The sequence below is a fragment of the Zingiber officinale genome, chromosome 8B, assembly GCF_018446385.1.
Source record: "Zingiber officinale cultivar Zhangliang chromosome 8B, Zo_v1.1, whole genome shotgun sequence".
Lineage (NCBI taxonomy): Eukaryota > Viridiplantae > Streptophyta > Magnoliopsida > Zingiberales > Zingiberaceae > Zingiber > Zingiber officinale.
The window spans coordinates 85902277-85920267 of record NC_056001.1 but is presented as its reverse complement, the minus strand read 5'-3'; the positions used below and the strand labels follow the sequence as shown (position 1 = coordinate 85920267).

The window sequence follows — 17991 nt, the reverse complement described above, 5'->3', positions numbered from 1 at the left end:
GTTTATGTATACATTTAATTGTAGAAAACTTTTTCGAAGTAAAATATTGAAGATATGAAATATTTTTTAAAAAATTTTGATAGGCCCGCGGGTTGGCCCGCCAAACCCGCAACCCGCCTTAGAATGGGTTGGGTTGGAAATTTCCCAACCCGCCAAGTTGGCGGGTTGGCCCGCCCCGCCCCGCCAAATGGTTAACCCGCCACGGGTTGACCCGCCCCGCCACGGGTTGACCCGTCTGACAGCTCTAATTATATTTTGGTGACAGATTATGTGTTCCAGATCAGGAGGAACTACGCAGGAAGATTTTAGATGAGACTCATAAGACTCCCTATGCGATGCATCCAGGCTCCACTAAAATGTACCAGGACTTGAAGAAGCGTTTTTGGTGGCCTGGGATGAAGAGAGACATCGCTCGATATGTCAGCACCTGCCTAACCTGTCAGAGGGTTAAGGCAGAACATCAGAGACCAAGAGGAGTTTTGCAGCATATTCAGATTCCAGAATGGAAGTGGGAAGATATTTCTATGGATTTCATAGTGGGACTACCCAGAACCACGAATGGTTTTGATACCATTTGGGTAATAGTTGACAGGTTGACTAAATCAGCCCACTTCTTAGCTATCAGAATATCCTACTCCATGGAACAGTTAGCTCAGTTGTACCTCAAGGAGATTGTCAGGTTACATGGAGTCCCACGAACCATTATTTCAGACAGAGACAGTAGGTTCACATCACACTTCTGGGAGTGTGTACAGTCAGCGTTGGGCACGAAGTTAAAGTTCAGCACAGCTTTCCATCCTCAGACAGATGGTCAGACGGAGCGAGTAAATCAGGTACTCGAAGATATGTTCCGAGCATGCGCCCTAGACTTCAAAGGAAGTTGGTGCAAATATCTGAGTTTAGCAGAATTTGCATACAACAACAGCTATCAGGCCACCATCGGCATGACACCTTACGAGGCTCTCTATGGGCGGAGGTGTAGATCTCCAATCTGCTGGTATGAGAGTGGTGAACAGAAAGGACTAGAACTTCAGACAGATCTAGTGGCAGATACCACAGCAGCTATACAGCAGATCCGCCAGAGGATAGAGACAGCTCAGAGCCGCCAGAAAAGCTATGCTGATACACGGCGCAGACCTTTAGAGTTCTCAGTTGGGGATTCAGTATTCCTCAGAGTAGCTCCCATGAAGGGAGTAATACGTTTTGGGAAGAAGGGCAAACTAAGTCCCAGATATGTGGGACCATACCTTATCACTAGAAGAGTTGGCAAGGTAGCATATGAGCTAGAGCTACCACAGGATATGTCAGCCATCCATAATGTATTTCATGTCTCTATGCTGAAGAAGCATATCCCAGACGCCACCCAGGTGATTGAGCCCCAGTCGGTACCAGTCCGCGAAGACCTCAGCTATGATAGTCGGCCTATTCAGATAATAGACCGAGCAGTTAAGAAATTGCGGAACAAGGAGGTGCCATTAGTAAAAGTCATTTGGCAAAGTCACACAGCAGAAGAGGCAACATAGGAGACAGAAGCCAGCATGAGACAGAAGTACCCAGAGTTATTCTAAGTTTGAGGACGAACTTTTTATAAGGTATGGGGGATTATAGCACCCAAAAATTTCTCAAAACTATTTTAGAAATATTCTATGATTTTTCTGGAATTTTAGGATATTTGTACAGAATTTTTAGAGTAGCGGAAGTAGCAAAAACAAATAGAAAACGAAAACGGCCTAAGCGGGAATGGAACCCGAGACCTATGGTTTACGGATAATTCTAGTAACCAGTTGAACCCAGCAGGGCCATGCTGAAAGGAAAGGGAGGCAATTAAATTTATATTAGAGTTGGGCCGAATTAACCACTTAATATAAAAAGGGAATTAATAAGTGAAGAGTTATTTTGTAACGTGATTTTTCCTTCTTCTCACCCTAGCCACGCCGTCCCCTTTCCCTCTCCTTCTCTCGGCGCCAACCACAAGAACAAACCTAGGGTTCCTCTCCTAGGGCTTCAAGGACACCTTCCGGCGACGACTCCGACACGAGGATGTTTTTCTCCGCGAGAGGAACGCATAGACGCGAGGAGATCGTCGAAGAGATCTCTCCTCCGGAAAATCTAGCGATTAGAATCGTAAGAAATTACGAACAGGAGGTAAGAAACCCCTCACCTGCAGTATAAGTAGCTTCCGTATGATTTTTAGGCATTAGTTTAATTATATGCGGTTTTAGGCACACAGGGTGTGCATTAGTGCACACCAAGTGCTCGATTAAATGTTTAGCTCAGGTAAATGCCATCTTAGGCATTTTAATAGCCTAGATAAATGCCATAAAAGCATTTTACAGCTCATATGGTCTTGCTACAGCTTTTATAGGACTAGATGTCCAATGGGTGGGCTCCCACAGTCGCCTTTAGGTTCAGACAACCTAGTTCTAGGTTTAGATAACCTAGTAAAAGCAAGACAAGAAATATTAGCTATGTTCAGTATTTTACTTTTCAGTGGCACTGTACAGGATTAGATATCCATTGGGTTGGGCTCCCATAGTCGTCCCTAGGTTCAGCTAACCTAGTAACCCTACTAAATTCGGGACTTGCAAACCCGGGTCTAGTTAGGGATGCGCGCACAGCAAAGTATAGTTGCCGGGCCCAAACAGCAGCTTGATTATTATTTTAATCTACTTATGAATATAGTTTTCAAACATCACAAATTAGTCATGTGAGTTCAGTCGGCTTTAGCATCAGATTAGTATTAGCTTAGCTCAGTTTTATATCAGTTTAATTTTCTATTGATACAACATGATAATTCATGATTAGTTCTATTGCTATGATCAGTTTTATTTCTATGTGTTGTATGTCATGTCATGTTTAGCATATTCAGTATGTTCTTTTCAAATAGCATGTTTTCAAAGCATGATTTGCATCGATTGCATGTTTTAGTGAGGTAGATGGTTTCTTACTAAGCGAAAGCTTACAGATACTTCTTTTCCTCATACTGCAGATAAAGGTAAAGGAAAGGTGGACTAACGGAGGCTGGAGGTCAATGCAATGATGAAGATGTGTGTGGAAGGAACCTGGAGTAGAGATCTTGGAGAAACTAGCAAACTAAAACTTTAGTTTTATATAACGTTATTTCCGCATTTTTAGTTATTTTGATGCATGAATCATGAAAGACTTGTTTAGATTGTTAGTAATCATGCTTAGAATGTCAGTTAAATGTTGTTAGTATGTTTATAGCCATGTTAGAACTCACGTGTATGAATTTAGCACGAAACAGTGCTGAAATCAGAGTTCTGGTATGAAATCAGAAACCCCAATCAATCGGTCGATCGATTGGAGGCTTCTCAATCGATCAGCCGATCGATTGGGGAGTTCGTACCGCGAACAGTAGGCTTCTGGATCGATCAGCCGATCGATCCAGCAAATTCTGTCGCGAACAGTAGGCTCTGGGATCGATCACTGGATCGATTGGTCAGTCTGGATCGATCAGCCGATCGATCCAGAATATTGGCCCGAGCACAGTAGCGTGCTGGATCGATCCAGTGATCGATCCAACCTGACTTCCGCATACAGTAGCCACCTGGATCGATCAATGGATCGATCCGGCCATTCCAATCGATCCGTGGATCGATTGGGAGGCCTGACATCAGCAAGAAACTCTTAGTTAAGTTCCTTGACCATTGGGGGATGTAATATATGTCATGAATAGTTTAGATTACACCCCTTAGCACATGTAGAACCAAGAAATGATGATAGTTTAGCAAAATTTTAAATAGTACAGTTCCGCAACTAGGTTTAATGATGGTCATGGAATAGTTAGCACAGATTAATGTAACGATCGGCCTTACAGCTTAGTCAGTAGGAGGCGGTCGTTACAATGTCATTTGATATGCATAGTAATGTTTTTAAGAAATAGCAATGACTGTGTTTCTTATTTGCTTCGGTTGATCACTACCCGATCTGTTACATGCTTGTTTGTTTATTTGTTATGCACATCATGTTAGTATTTACCTGATTATACATGCTTATAGAGGTAGTGACACAACCATGCTATTTATTATGTTCAGGATCTAGGATTTTTTATTTAGTTCATTGTCCTATGGTACACATTTTATATTTTTATATGGATGTTGCTATGTTGTTCAGGATATTGCCATGTTTAGTGTCATGCATCATCTCGCATGATTGCATGTTGTGCGATACTCTGCTCCATTATTGTCGAGCACATCGCCAGTTACATGTATTTGCACACACCACCACTCATGAGTTAGTGGTATATCAGACAGGTGTGTGACAGTTCTGTTATTTGGCTCTGTTGGTCTGGTGACTCAGCGTGGTAGTCGGCAGACAGTTCTGCTCTGTTTGGCTCCACTGGTCTAGTGTAGCAGCGTGGTAGCCGGCAGGCGGTTGGACTTTGTTTGGCTCCGTTGGTCCGCTCATGAGTAGTGTGACGCAGCGTGGTAGCTGGCAGAGATTCCTCCCCGTCATCGTGTACCGGGAGATAAGAGCATTGAGCTCCCCCATTTATGATTTGGGGTAGGAGGATAGGTGTACTCCGACAACATCCCGTCCACTCGGTCACTCATCAGGAGCAGTGATGACAGAGTGCACGGTTGTCACAGCCCTACCCACTCGGTCTCACCATTGTGTGTGACATGGTTGACTGGCGTCAAGGGTGACCATGTCATTGACATCATATACATTTATGTATTTTCTGATTGTGTTTGCTGCACTTATATGTTGCATTTGGATGGATGCATATGTTTGACATGCATATAGGATTTTGATATCTCTCGGTCTGATGACCCTGTTATACTTATACCTTGGTCCTGGTTAGTACAGCTTTCTCCTGCTTGTTTCAGTTGCATTTATCCTTCTTGTATCAGGAGACTGTACGCATGATTAGTGCTGGTTGTTATTTTCTTTATTATGCATATCAGTTGTTACCCGCTGAGTTGTTGAACTCACCCCCGTGGACACTATATTTTTCAAGTACTAGGTTGTTTATGGAGTCACTTGGAGTATCCTACCTGCCGATCCCCACGTCACATCAGAAGATCTGTCTCCGCTTTTGTTTATTTATATTTTGGTATACGAATTTGTGTATTTAGCTTTGTGTTCCGGCTTTGTTCCGGAGTGCTGTTTTGTTGTGTGGTGTAAGCCTAGCCGGCTAGCAGTCTTCGTTTTTAGTTTGTATGTGTGTCCATTGTATTTTGAGTGGGCTGTTAGTTTTACATATAACTACGTGGTTGTGTTTTTATTGTATCAGCCGAGTAGGCTGCATATAAACTGCGTGGTTATGTGTATATTCCAACCGTCTGTGGCTGAGGTATATTGTGCATGTAGAAATGATTCAGATTGACACCCGTACAGGGGAGATGTTGCCGGAATTTCTTCTGGCAGAGACTCCTTTGGGACGTGACATAATGAGTATGTGGCAATGAGCCCCATGCTTTTTGATGAGATGATGAATGTTATTACATTATAGTATTATGGATGCTCTTATGTATGCGTATAAAAAGGGGAAGAGAGAAGAAGAGAAGAAGAAAAATAAATGAAAAGTTAAATGCATACGAGAGAGCAAAGAAGTGAGTAAAAAGGTATTAGAAAACAAATAAAAATTAAAAAATATTAAATTTATCAGAAAATAGAACATGAAGTATATTTAAAAAGATGCACTGTTTAATAAATACTAAAATAACTTTTGCTCTAGTCATAAACTCGGATAACATTAGGTAAATTACCGTAATACAGACATAAAATAAAGGAACAATTCAATTTATCCTGAAAAGTGAAACGAGTAATTTTATTTTAATTATGCAATTTTTTTTTTAATTATGTTTATTTTAAAATTTGGGGCACGAGTTAAGCCAGCCACATAGCCTTATGAATCGAAAAACATCATAAACCTTGTGTCAATATGGGAGTCGACTCACACTTTTCGGAACGAATCAATAATCCATCGTGTTTACATGTTCTTGCTCTAACCCTAGCCCCAACACCAACAGATCTCTATCTCCGCCATGGATTTCTTCAGATCGGTCTTCTCTGGGGATGCCGACCCGTCGACGTCGCCAAACTCACCCCGCAGCGATCTGGACCACGACGATCACGAGCGAGGAGGAGAGGACTTCTATGACGGAGAAATCCCTAGTCCCAATTCTCCTGACAACGAAGTTGAAGACAGCGAAGGCGGCACCGGAGGATGGATCTTCGGAGGTCTAATCAAGACATTCGCCTCAAAGTCTGAGTCCATCATCCAGACGTACCGCCGCGACCTGGCCGATTTCAGCACGGGGCTTAAGGAGGAGACAACAGCGTTCCGTGAAATCGCCTCACGCACCGTCCGTGATATTCCAGGGTCACTCGAGGTTGGTGCCTCCTTGGCCCAGGAGTCACTGGAGTCCGTTGGGCAGGCTATCGACGACCTCGGCACCTCGGTGTGGAGAGGGACTGCTGACATCATTTCCCAGAGCAAGGAAGTGATCCTATCGCTGGAGGATGGCGAGGATCCAGAAGAGCAAGTGTTGGATGAACCTAGGCTGCCGGCCAGTTCCGCTGCATCTTCTAGGGTTTACAACCGATTCGAGATGCTCTTGCTTGTGATACAGTCGGATGTGAGTACCTTCTCTGAAGACCCAGAGGACACTGATGCCTTCAGCAAGTGGAGATTAGAATTTGATTTGGCAATGAAGAAAGAGGAGATGGAAAATCTGTGCAATGAGAATGACACTTTGGATGGTTTTCTCAACAAGCTGGTTCCCAGTGTTGTGGATTATGATACATTCTGGTACCGGTACTTTTACAAGGTCCATAAGCTGAAGCAAGCTGAAGATGCAAGAGCAGAGCTCGTGAAGAGGGTGATTTCCAGAGAGGAAGAAGAGGATTTGAGCTGGGACATTGATGATGACGAGGAAAATATAGATAAAACCACCGGAGATGCTACTATGTCTGAAAAACTAGAAGAGAAGAAAGAAAAGGATGCACTGTCAATAGTAGGTACTTCAGGAGAGCAAAGAGCTAATGGGATATCTGAAGATGAGATTTTGAAGGGTTCCGATGCGGAGGTTAATAGGAAAGAGATATCAACATCTGACAATCATGAAGATACTAAATCCAAAGTTGAGTCTATGACCTCCAAGTTGGATGAAACAATGCTGACTGGAGGGAAGATAGATTCTGCAGACTCATCCAAGTGCAGTGATTTTTCAATCATCTCTTTCCAGAATTCTGTGCCAGAGGAAGAAGATCTTGGGTGGGATGAGATTGAGGATCTACTAGAAGAGGAGGAGAAGAAACCTGGTGACTCAAATTCTACTGTTCTCAAGGTGGACCTGCACAAGAGGCTTAGTGCTGCTGAGGAGGATGAGGATCTGAGTTGGGATATCAACGACGATGATGAGCCCATCAAGCCTTGATTTGTGGGTATAAATATGTTTACTTCAATTGTTTTGCATCTGTCTTATCCAATAATGGTTGCTTCTTTCATTCTGTGAATACTATGTGAATAATTTCCTGTAGGCTTGCTACTTAATTGCAAACGAAGGTGCTGCTTCCTTAAAGAATATAGATTTTGAATAAGTGCACTATATCTTTATTGGGAACATACATATTTGCTAATTTGCATTGACAGTACTGTTTTTAAATATGCAATTTGTCTCTTTTTCTCTTGCATTCTAGTGCTCATAGATGTTACTGTTAGTAAGAACAAATGTTAACTTTTTGAGGTGTAAGAGTCCCGTGATTAATTTGCTGCAAAATCATATTGGAATTTTGAGGCATTAGTTTACCTATATATCTTAACTGACTGAACTTTAGCTTAAACAATGCAAACTTAAGTCCTTTACTTGGGGTGAATTGGTTAGTTTACAGAAAGGGATCCAATTTTTAGGGAATATAGTCAGAAATCCCTTGATTGCTCGGAAATAAAGGGGGACCCTTCCACAATTGGAAGTAATCAATTTTTTTATCATATTTCCTTTCTCTTCCATTGTTCCATGAATCTACACCTTTACTCTTTGATTCTTTCCTTTCCTTTGTTAACCTATGAATCTCACCTCATTGTTAAAAGAAGCAATATGGAAAGTGAAAACCTTATTCTGTAATTTGGTCTAGGTGTACCTTTGTTTGAATCCTTGATCAAGTCGCTAGGCATATATATGTACATTATACTAGGGTTTGGCAAGTAGCAACGTCTACAGTCTGTCTCAATGTTGCTACAAGAGAGTGATTTCCCTTGATCTATTCATGTGAGATCAAGAAACTTGGCATTTTTACTCTTCGTCTTGGTGCAAAAATTTGAGACTAAATATGGGAAACACCTTTGAAATTGTTAATCTTTCTTATTAGATGATCTCTTTTAGATATTAAATTGTTTTGTTACACATATTAACTCTCTAAGGTAGGTTGTTTTTGAATAAAAGTTGTAGGATGCAAAAGACGACTCTATTTACAAAGATTGTTCATATGACGAATTATTCTTTTTTTGTGTCATGTTCAATTATTATTCCTTTCAATTAGCTTATCTCTTAAAGGTCAAGTGTATGTGGTGGTGAAAAAAAGCTCTGAGATATATTGAAAGGATTCATAGATTTTTTTTTTAAATATTCCAATTTATTGAACTTGGAAAATCATAAATGGTTTTTATTTGAAGAGAATAAAACGTCGATATTGCTAGGGAAACCCACAAATAGTCAGGTTCAATTGAGTTATTTTGATGTGGTTAATAAAAGGTTTAATTTGGTTTTATCTATGTTTTTGATGTATGTATTAAATGTGTAGAGACGACATAGTGCATATGGAGCTCATAGAGCTTATTAACTCAACTAAGATGGCTCGAAGGCGACAAGGTGAACTCAAAGGCGACAAAGCGACGACATGGAGCAAGTTTATTGAGTCTGGTGCATCTACTAGATTGGAGGCCAAGTGAGGTAGATTTTGGGACTAAGAGTATTGAGTAGTAGTTGGTTCAATGACTCGAAGGCTTAATGCGAGGTTGACTTGAAAGGTGAAGAGAAGGATAACATGTGGAGTAAACTCAAAGAGCTTGGTGCATCCAATGGTCAAAGGATTTACACAAGGTGGACTCTAGGGTGGCCAAACAAGGTGAACTCAAAGGCGAGAAGGATTGGATGACATGAAACAAGCTCGGGGAGCTTGATGTGGCCTAGCAATGTGCACTTAGAGTAAGGAGCAAATAAGGTTGAAGACTTGGAGGTATCAGAGTGTGAGTGATTAAGAGTGAAATATAATCTTGGTGCTTATGCTTTTAGGCAGAAACATCGGGATAATGCATTTAGTTTGGTAGAGGAGTAGATTACCTAGTTGCTTGGTTCAAAGTCTTTGATCGAGGATTGTTTGTTCCGAATCATAGTCTACAATCAACTCAATCCTAAGACTTTGTGTAGGTTTATGGGTAGGTAAGCTAAGTGAAGGAGGGACCATCGATGAGATTCAGTCGACTAGAACACTACAATCGACTAGGGAATCGATTGACTTTCAGAGTTCGATAAACAAAATGTTTCTTTGTGAGCAACAATTGAGAGGAATTCCAGTTTAAACAATTAGAAACTTGAGTTGTGGGCTGGAAGAAATTTCCACTCCAAGAGTCACTTGTGATCGATCAATTGACTAGAGGTTACTTCTAGTTGGAGCCTTGCTTATATAAGCCCTTGGGGAGTGTTGAGCCTATAAGGTTCCGCAAAAAAGTTTGAAACTCCTCCAAACTAGTGCTTATATTGCTCAAAGGTCCCAAGGGCTTAGGCAAGGTTGCGGGTAAACATACCAAGATTTTTAAAGGTTAGGATTCTAAGAGAATTGCTCCAATATCTCTTGTGAGAGGGTGATTCTAGTGGAACTCATTCAGGGTAACGCACTAGGCACTCATAGATCGTGCATTAGGACCGTGGTCTTCGAACCACTTTACATCTTTGTGTTATGGGTTGTGATCTTTATTTTATTTTTTTTATTTCCACTTTGACATACTCGTTGACACAATGAATACACATGTACACCTCTGTATTACTGATGATTTGCATTCATGTGTCGGCTATTCACTCTTTCTTCTAGTCAGACTTGAGCCACTATCAAATCGGATCATGCAGATATTATCTAGCACAATTTATCTATGTTATTCCATGTACAAAATGCTCCTGCAGATTTTAGTCCTCTTGCTTGAATATTGATGTACTGAATTCTGCACCCATTCCCCACATTTCTTGGCATATTCAACTACTAGGGAACCTTAATTATTATTTGTCACATAAGGTATTCTATATATTAAAACTAGTCCTTTGGGTTGGTTCCCATATGACACTTTGTGGAATAGCTGGGCACGGTTGGCTATGAATTTGAAAATTTTCTTTACCCTACTCTTCCTCGAGGAGCTTTGCTTTGCTTCAGAGGAAAAAAAAAGGGAGACTGCTTTAACTTTTACAGCCCTTCACTGACAACCATAGCCAGGTTGGTGGAAGACTGCACAAATTGGAGCGACAGAAGGGTTAGAATTTTTTTTTTGTAATGAATTGTTCGGTTATTTTTCTTTTTTATATGAAGAAAACTTCATTAATTCTTTATTGGGAATCGTATCATTTTGATTGATTTTTTTTTTTGCCATTTTTTCTACTAATGCAATCGAGACTTCTTTATTTTCTTATACTTATACCTTGATTTGGAGTTAAATATTCCTCGGGTTATAGAATAATACTTTATCTTGTCCTTAATAAAAGGATGGGTACCGCGATATTGAAGTACAGATCTAAAGTGATGGTTGTTAAGTAATTGGGTTTGTGATATTTTGTAAAATACATATGCTTGGGACAAGGAAGATAAATCGTAATAAGTATTTGAATTATTACTAGGATTAGAAAAGTCCTTTTCTTTTTCTATATTTTCTATAGTCGAAATAAAGTTCATTGTATGTTGATCTGTTTCATCAATTCCTTCTTTATTTCTTTCATCGTTGTAAATGGATTCATTGATAATTTTTTTTGTTGAAAGTTGTGCATTGACCTTCGAAATGCTAACCATACATAGCAGGATATCCATGTATATTTTTTCAATGAAAGATTTCATAAAATAACTCAATGTGGTGCTAGAGTTGGGAAGGATTATCTGAAGGATAGATGATTTGATTTTTGCTAATAGGAGGAGGAGACATTGGAGCATGTATTTTTTTTATGTGGTTCTATCAGCCAGTTGTGGGGGAGGGTTAGGGCATAACAACATATGTGACCTGAGATGGGCACATATTGGCGTATGTGATGGGTGCTCATACTTCAGTACCAGGGGACCTTCATCTTAACTAGGGCTTGCCACCTTGCCATATCAATTTTAGTGCATCATATTTATTGGGCAAGAAATCACAGCAGATTTGATGGGATGCGATTTGATACGGAGTTGATCTTCAAGAAAGTACAGGTTCATTCAATAGGGCATTTGATGTATATTCGAATCATGTATTACAGCAGGGGTGGTATCATTTTTGAGGGCATACATTTTTGATAGTGTCCTATTACTCATACATTCATATATTTTGATATACATATAGGTTAGTTAGGATTTTGATAGGTATGCATTTTGAAGGGGAGACTTGGCGTAACGATAAAGTTGTTGTCATGTGATCAAAATGTCACGGGTTCGAATCTTGGAAATAGCTTCTTGCAAAAAGCAGGGTAAGACTGCGTACAATGAATCTTTCCCTGGGACGCCGTATGGCGGGAGCTTCGTGCACCGGGTTATTTTTTTTTTTTGCATTTTGATAGTGTCATGAATTAGGATGTGGAGTATACATTCTCAAAGGGCCTGTATTTTTAAGTTCATAGAGAGTATGCATATAGATAGGCCCCCGTATACTCATTGACGATTTTGGGAGCTTGCATCCTGCATATGCATGGGGTTTTATTGTGTCTCAGTGATCTACTATGCCTTGGTCACATACTCGACTGAATCATATAGATAAGTGTGAGTAGTTTGTTGGTGTAATTTTGCTCCAAGTATCATTTACTTTTGATGTTTGGTTAAATAAGTTTAAGTTAGGCAATGTTGGTGATCTAACATGAATATTGAGTGACAGGTACAAAGGAAAGTTCAGGCATGAAGACTTGGCAAGGAAAGTAAAAGCTTGTCTTGGCGGATGAAGTCTCGGAGTGTGACTTTTGACAATGAAGTTTAGGAGGTGTGGCCGCTTGGCAAAGGAAGACTTGGCATGACGAAGCTAAAGGAAGCACTTGAAGGCAAGTGCAAGGATGAGGTGTCATGGGCTCGGAAACATCCTAAGGGTGCAAGGCTGATGGAAGTTGCTTCAAGCTATAAGTCTAGACTAAGGGTAAGCTTCAAGTATGAAAAGGATCATACTTGAATAGCTTAAACCTCAGTTTTGAGGTATACCAGTCGACTGATGCTTGTATCAGTTGGTTGATGCTTGATCCGAAAACTCATAGAGAGTTGTTGCAGTCTACCAATCGACTAATGGTCAATACCAATCGACTAATATGTGATCGTTAAGCTTCCGACGACAGAAAATCCCATAAATTCTTGAGTGCCGTTGAAACTCATCAATCAATTGATGTGAACACCAACCGACTAATGTCTATGGAAAAGTATAAAGGAAGTTTTTAGAGCTTGGAGAAAAAAAATTTGTTCATGCTAAAACATCCTTAGCTCTCCAAGTGATCTCCAAGCTTCCATATTCTCAATCTCTTCCGCCCAAACTTATTCTTTCGTCTTGTAAGAGGAAGAATTCATCTTGTTAAAGGTTTCTCCACTTCATGTTTGATTCAAGAAGAAGAATACCATAGTGGAAGCTTGATCGTTTATATGCGGACCCTTGGATTAATCACCTTAAGGAGATGAAGATCAAGTAAATCAAGGAGTAAGTGTTGCATTCTTGTTATTTCATTCTAGTACTTCCATTGTTTTTGCTTCTGCTAAAAGTTGCAAGTAAAAATCGAAGAGAAGCTATTCACCCTCCTCTAGCCAGACACAAAGGTTCTAATAAGTGGTATCGGAGCTAGGCTTACCTCAGAAGAACTAACCTTCAATCGAAGCTTCAAGATGACATTACAAGAGGGATATAACACCGCTCGACCACTTCTTCGACGGTAATGACTTTGCATATTTGAAAGGTAGGATGGAGTATTATCTAATGAATGATATTGAAAATTAATTTATTATTGTAGATGAGTTTGAAAAACCATTGGATTTACATGGAGCACCTTTTCCAACCAAGGATTCGTTGAAAGACATTTCAAAGAAGGCTCGAGTAAATGCAAAGGTCATAACCACACTACAATATAAACTCTCCAAAGAGCAATTAAACAAAGTAGGATAATTCAACTCTGCCAATGACTTATGGGAAAAGTTCATCGAGTTGAATGAAGGATCAAGAGACTCAAGGAGAGCTAAGAGGGATCTCTTGGTGGGCCAGCTTCAAACCTTCAATATGAAAACAAATGAGACTATAAATCAAATGCACGGTAGATTTAAAGAGATAGTGAATGAATGTCATGTCATAGGTGAGAAACTTGAAAATCGAGATTTAGTAAGGTAGGTTCTTTAATTCTTTCCTCGAAATGCCCTATGAGCATCAAGAGTTGATGAGTACAAGGTATCTAAAGATCTATCCTTAATTAAGATTGATGAATTGTTTTGTGAATTTGAACTTTATGAGCACGCTAACATGTCTTTAAAAGAGAAAAGTATAACTCTTATTGTAGAAAGGAAGGAAAATGAGGAATCTTCATCATCCGAATCCGAGCAAGAATCATCAGATAGCGATGAAGAAATGTTGGCTAGTGAAGTAACTCACTACGTCAAGAAGATGATGGGAAGAACAAGGAGGTTCAAAAGGAAAGATGTGAAGAAAATATTATAACTCTCAAAAGGTAAGATCAGTTAAAATTCAGGTTTTAACACTAATGTCATTTGTTATGAATGCAACAAGAAAGGGTACATCCAGCAGAATTGCCCGAAATTGAAGAAGAAAGAAGGAGGAAGAGGACAAAAAGCAGGTTATGGCGGCCCAAGCTACATGGGACACCCCATGCATTGACTCATCGGATGAAGATGAGTTATGTCATGTCACTCGACGCATGACATTTATGACTCTTGAAGATGACAAAGAAGCTTCAAGTCAAGAAGAAGCCTCAAGTGAAAAGGAAGCATCAAGTGAAGCATAATCAAGTGATGAATCGTCATCTAGTGACGATGAGGTAAAAGAATCTGTTTAAGTAGAACTTTATAAAATTGTTGCCTATATCAAGAATGCTTTAGCTAAGTCACAATCTAGGGTTAAGGCTTTAAAAATAAAACTTAAGTCTAATAGGAATGATGCATGTATATCTAGTCAGTCAAGTATGTTTAAGGAAGAAAATGATACCTTGAAAATAAGAGCATACTTAGAAAAATTCACCAATGGGTCAAAATATCTTAATATGATTCTTAGTAACCAAAGAGCCATATATAACAAGGCCGGATTAGGATATAAATCTAAGGTCAAAGAGGTTGCATATGTTTCTTTTATAGAAAGAAACGATAAAACTAAGAAGTCAATTCTTAGGGATGTAAATGAACCAAACGGTTTGCGAGCTATTTGGAGCTTGATTCGGTAAAAAACTCGTTCGAGTTCGTTCGTTTAGCTTATCGAGTCGAGCTCGAGCTCAATTTCGATCTAAACAGTTTTATCGTGCTGGGCTAGTTTAACGATATTCGGTTCGTGAGTTCACGAACATGTTCGTTTATAAGCTTGCGAGCTCGGGCTTGAGCTCAACTTGTTTAAAGGGCTCGAACTCGGCTCGTTTAAAGGGCTCGAGAACATGCTCGTTTATAGGCTCGTGAACTCGGGCTTGAGTTCGGCTCATTTAAAGGGCTCGAGAACATGTTCGTTTATAGGCTCGTGAACTCGGGCTTGAGCTCGGCTCGATTAAAGGGCTCGCAAACATGTTTAATGGTGTGTTGAGTTTGGAAGTTTAATGTAGTAGTTTGGGATGTTTGATGTGTTGAGTTTATATTATTTTAGTTAAATTTGTTGAATATTTATTCAAATGAGTTTTCGAGCTCACTTAACAAGCCTGCAAAATGAGCCTTAAAACAAACCTTTAAATGAGCCCAAAAATGAGCTCTAACGAGCTTGAAAATGAGCTCGAGCTCGCTTAACGAGTTAGGCTCGTTAACTATAATAATCGAGCTAATAATAAGCAGAGCTCGAACTGTTCGCGAGTTTAGTAATTCCAAAACGAGCCGAACTCGAGTCTTGTGATAAAAGTTTGATTCGAGCTCGAGCTAAGCTCGAGTCCGAATATAACTTAAACGTGTCGAGCTTGAGCTTAATACTGTTCGGCTCGGTTCAACTTGTTTACATCCTTATCAATCCTTAAGGGCAAGGTAAACCTAAGAAATATTTGCATGATATTACCGGATTAAGTGCATGGGTATCAAAGAGTTGTGTTTTTCATGTTGTTTAGGTAGAAGAGAAGAAGGATTCGGGTATGTGGATTGTGGATAGCGGTTGCTCAAGACATATGACCAGTGATGTGAGCAAGTTCTCCACAATTAACTACAAAAAGAAAGGAACGGTATCATTTGGGAATAGTGGGAAGTTTAAGATTATAGGTAGAGCTACAATTGAGGTATTACCTACAATCATCATTCATAAAGTTCTATTAGTTAAAAATATGAAGTTTAATTTACTTAGTGTTAGCTAATTATGTGACATCGGATGCAATGCATAGTTTCACTCAAATAAGTGCTTGGTTAAATAAAATAGCTTAAAAAATTTTGTTGGAAGGATATAGGAAAATAAATCTTTATTATGTTGATCTTTCCTATGTTTGTATCATTTCTGCTAAGTGTCTCATATCAAAAGAAGAAGGATGACTATGACACAGAAGACTTGGACACATCAACATAAAGAACATAGCCAAGGTAACCACAATGGAGTTAGTAAAGGGATTACTAAAAGTCAAGTACGTTAAGGACAAGATGTGTAATACATGCCAAGAGGGAAAGCAATCTAGGTCATCATACAAAGGTAAAACTCTAGCTAGTACTTCATTACAGTTAAAATGATTGCATTTAGATCTTATTGATTGTCACACTCCTTCATTGATAAGTAACAAATATTACTTAGTAATTGTTGATGATTTTTTAGATATGCTTGGGTCTACTTCATGAAGTATAAGGATGAAATTCTAGGAATAATCATAGGATTTAATAAAATGGTAGAAAGTGAAAAGAATCTCAAAATTAACCAGATCCGGAGTGATTATTATGGAGAATTTGAGAATTCTAACTTTTCTAGGTTTGATTTAGAAAATAGGTATAAGGATGAGTTTTTTTGTCGAAGAACATCCTAATAAAATGTTGGACCCCGTGATTATTTTGATGTGATCAACCAAGTTAGGTTGAGTCCTGTTTAGTTTTGATCCTTGTGTCTAAGTGGGCAAGAGCTTAGGAAGTCGAGCGGAAGACGCAGCTAAGCAAGAAGGATGACACGGGAAGGGAGCTGACGGACTCGGTGCATCCGAGGGACGAAAGGGTTGCGGAAGAGTACACCGATGGACGAGAAGAACATACGCGATGTTCGAAGGACGAGAAGCCAGAGCGGAAGCCTGTTTGAGGAGAAAGTCGGAAATTGACTTCAGGTGAGTCCTATTCCGGCGGTCCAAATTACCCAGGAGATCGTAGTAGCAGAGGAGCGAAATGGAGCTGCAAGTGATGCTGGAGGCGCCTTCAAATACTGTTGAATGCCTCCATGCCTTCTGTGGAAGGCGCCTTCTATGGATGGAAGGCGCCTTCTATGGATGGAAGGCGTCTTCGATGAATAGTGTGAAGGCGCCTTCCAAGACTATGGAAGGCGTCTTCGGCCAGTCAAACTGACCGATGGCAGCGAATAAAGCCTTATCCGCTGCTGTCTTGCTGGAGGCGCCTTCCATCCACCTTGGAGGCGCCCTCAAGCTTAGGATAGGATTTTCAGGAGCTATTAAAAACCCCTGGAGCTAGGAAATAGAACAACAACTAGAGAACAACTACTGTATTCATTTCCTAGTCTTTTCTAAGCTTTTCAAAGAGTGTAAGAGGCTTCTCCGCCTACGGAGGAGGAGATTTTTCTAGTAGAGCTTTACAACCGCCTTGAATTAACAATCACCTAGGTGGGAACCAAGTCAAATATGTTTGCCTCTTCTTTTTTATTAGTTGTTCATTTCAGTTTATTTTAATTGTGATATTGCTACTGATCTGAGTTGAAAATAGAGAAAGGTTTTATTTTCTTAACAGACACTACGACCTCTCACAGGCCCCGCAGTTGCGCTAACAAGTGGTATCAGAGCCTAACCGTTTCAGAAGGACTAACCGCCGACTGAAGCATCAAGATTAAGATGATGGCCGGTACAAGCATTCACCCACCAAAGTTTGAGGGAGACTTCACACAATGGAAATGCCGAATGGAGGTATTCTTCAAAACAGATTTTGAATCCTTTTAATAATGAAATATGGTTTTACAGTTCCAAAAGATAAAGAAAAATATCAGTGGACGAAAAAGGAACAAGCCGACTTCGTAGCGAACGAGAAAGCAGAATTTCATTTGCTCAACGTTCTTCTGCCCCAGGAGGTCAATTGAATCGGTAGCTACGACTCAGCAAAGGAACTTTGGGAGAAGTTCCTGGAACTGCACGAAAGAACTTCCGAAACAAAGCTTGCGAGACGGGACGTGCTCCGGAATCAACTGACGAACCTTCAGATCAGTAGCACAACTACACCAAAGAATAACTGATCACCGGACTAACAAACCTCGGAGAAACGGTAACGAATCGGGACACACAAAGGTATACTTTAAATGCGTTCCCAAGAACACCCGAATGGATAACTATAGTAGACTCCTAGTATATATCCAAGGATCTCGAGGTAAGTACTTTAGAAAATCTTTTCTCTACTTTCGAATTACACAAATCTCGGTGCGCAAGACAAAGGAAAGGACTGTGTCAAAACGTTGCCCTGAAGGCAAGAACC

General features: G+C 40.0%; 1 protein-coding gene across 1 annotated transcript; it reads left to right on the top strand.

Moving 5' to 3' along the window:
• Positions 1-5904: 5904 nt before the first annotated feature.
• On the top strand, positions 5905-7569 carry LOC122016578 (BSD domain-containing protein 1-A-like). Its single transcript, XM_042573930.1, has one exon. It carries the CDS (start codon positions 6012-6014, stop codon positions 7404-7406), a length of 1395 nt encoding a protein of 464 aa, XP_042429864.1. The 5' UTR covers positions 5905-6011; the 3' UTR covers positions 7407-7569.
• The last annotated feature ends 10422 nt before the right edge of the window (positions 7570-17991 follow it).

Coding starts and splice junctions, on each gene's coding strand:
- LOC122016578 (XM_042573930.1), top strand. CDS start 6,012: ATGGATTTCTTCAGATCGGTCTTCTCTGGGGATGCCGACCCGTCGACG.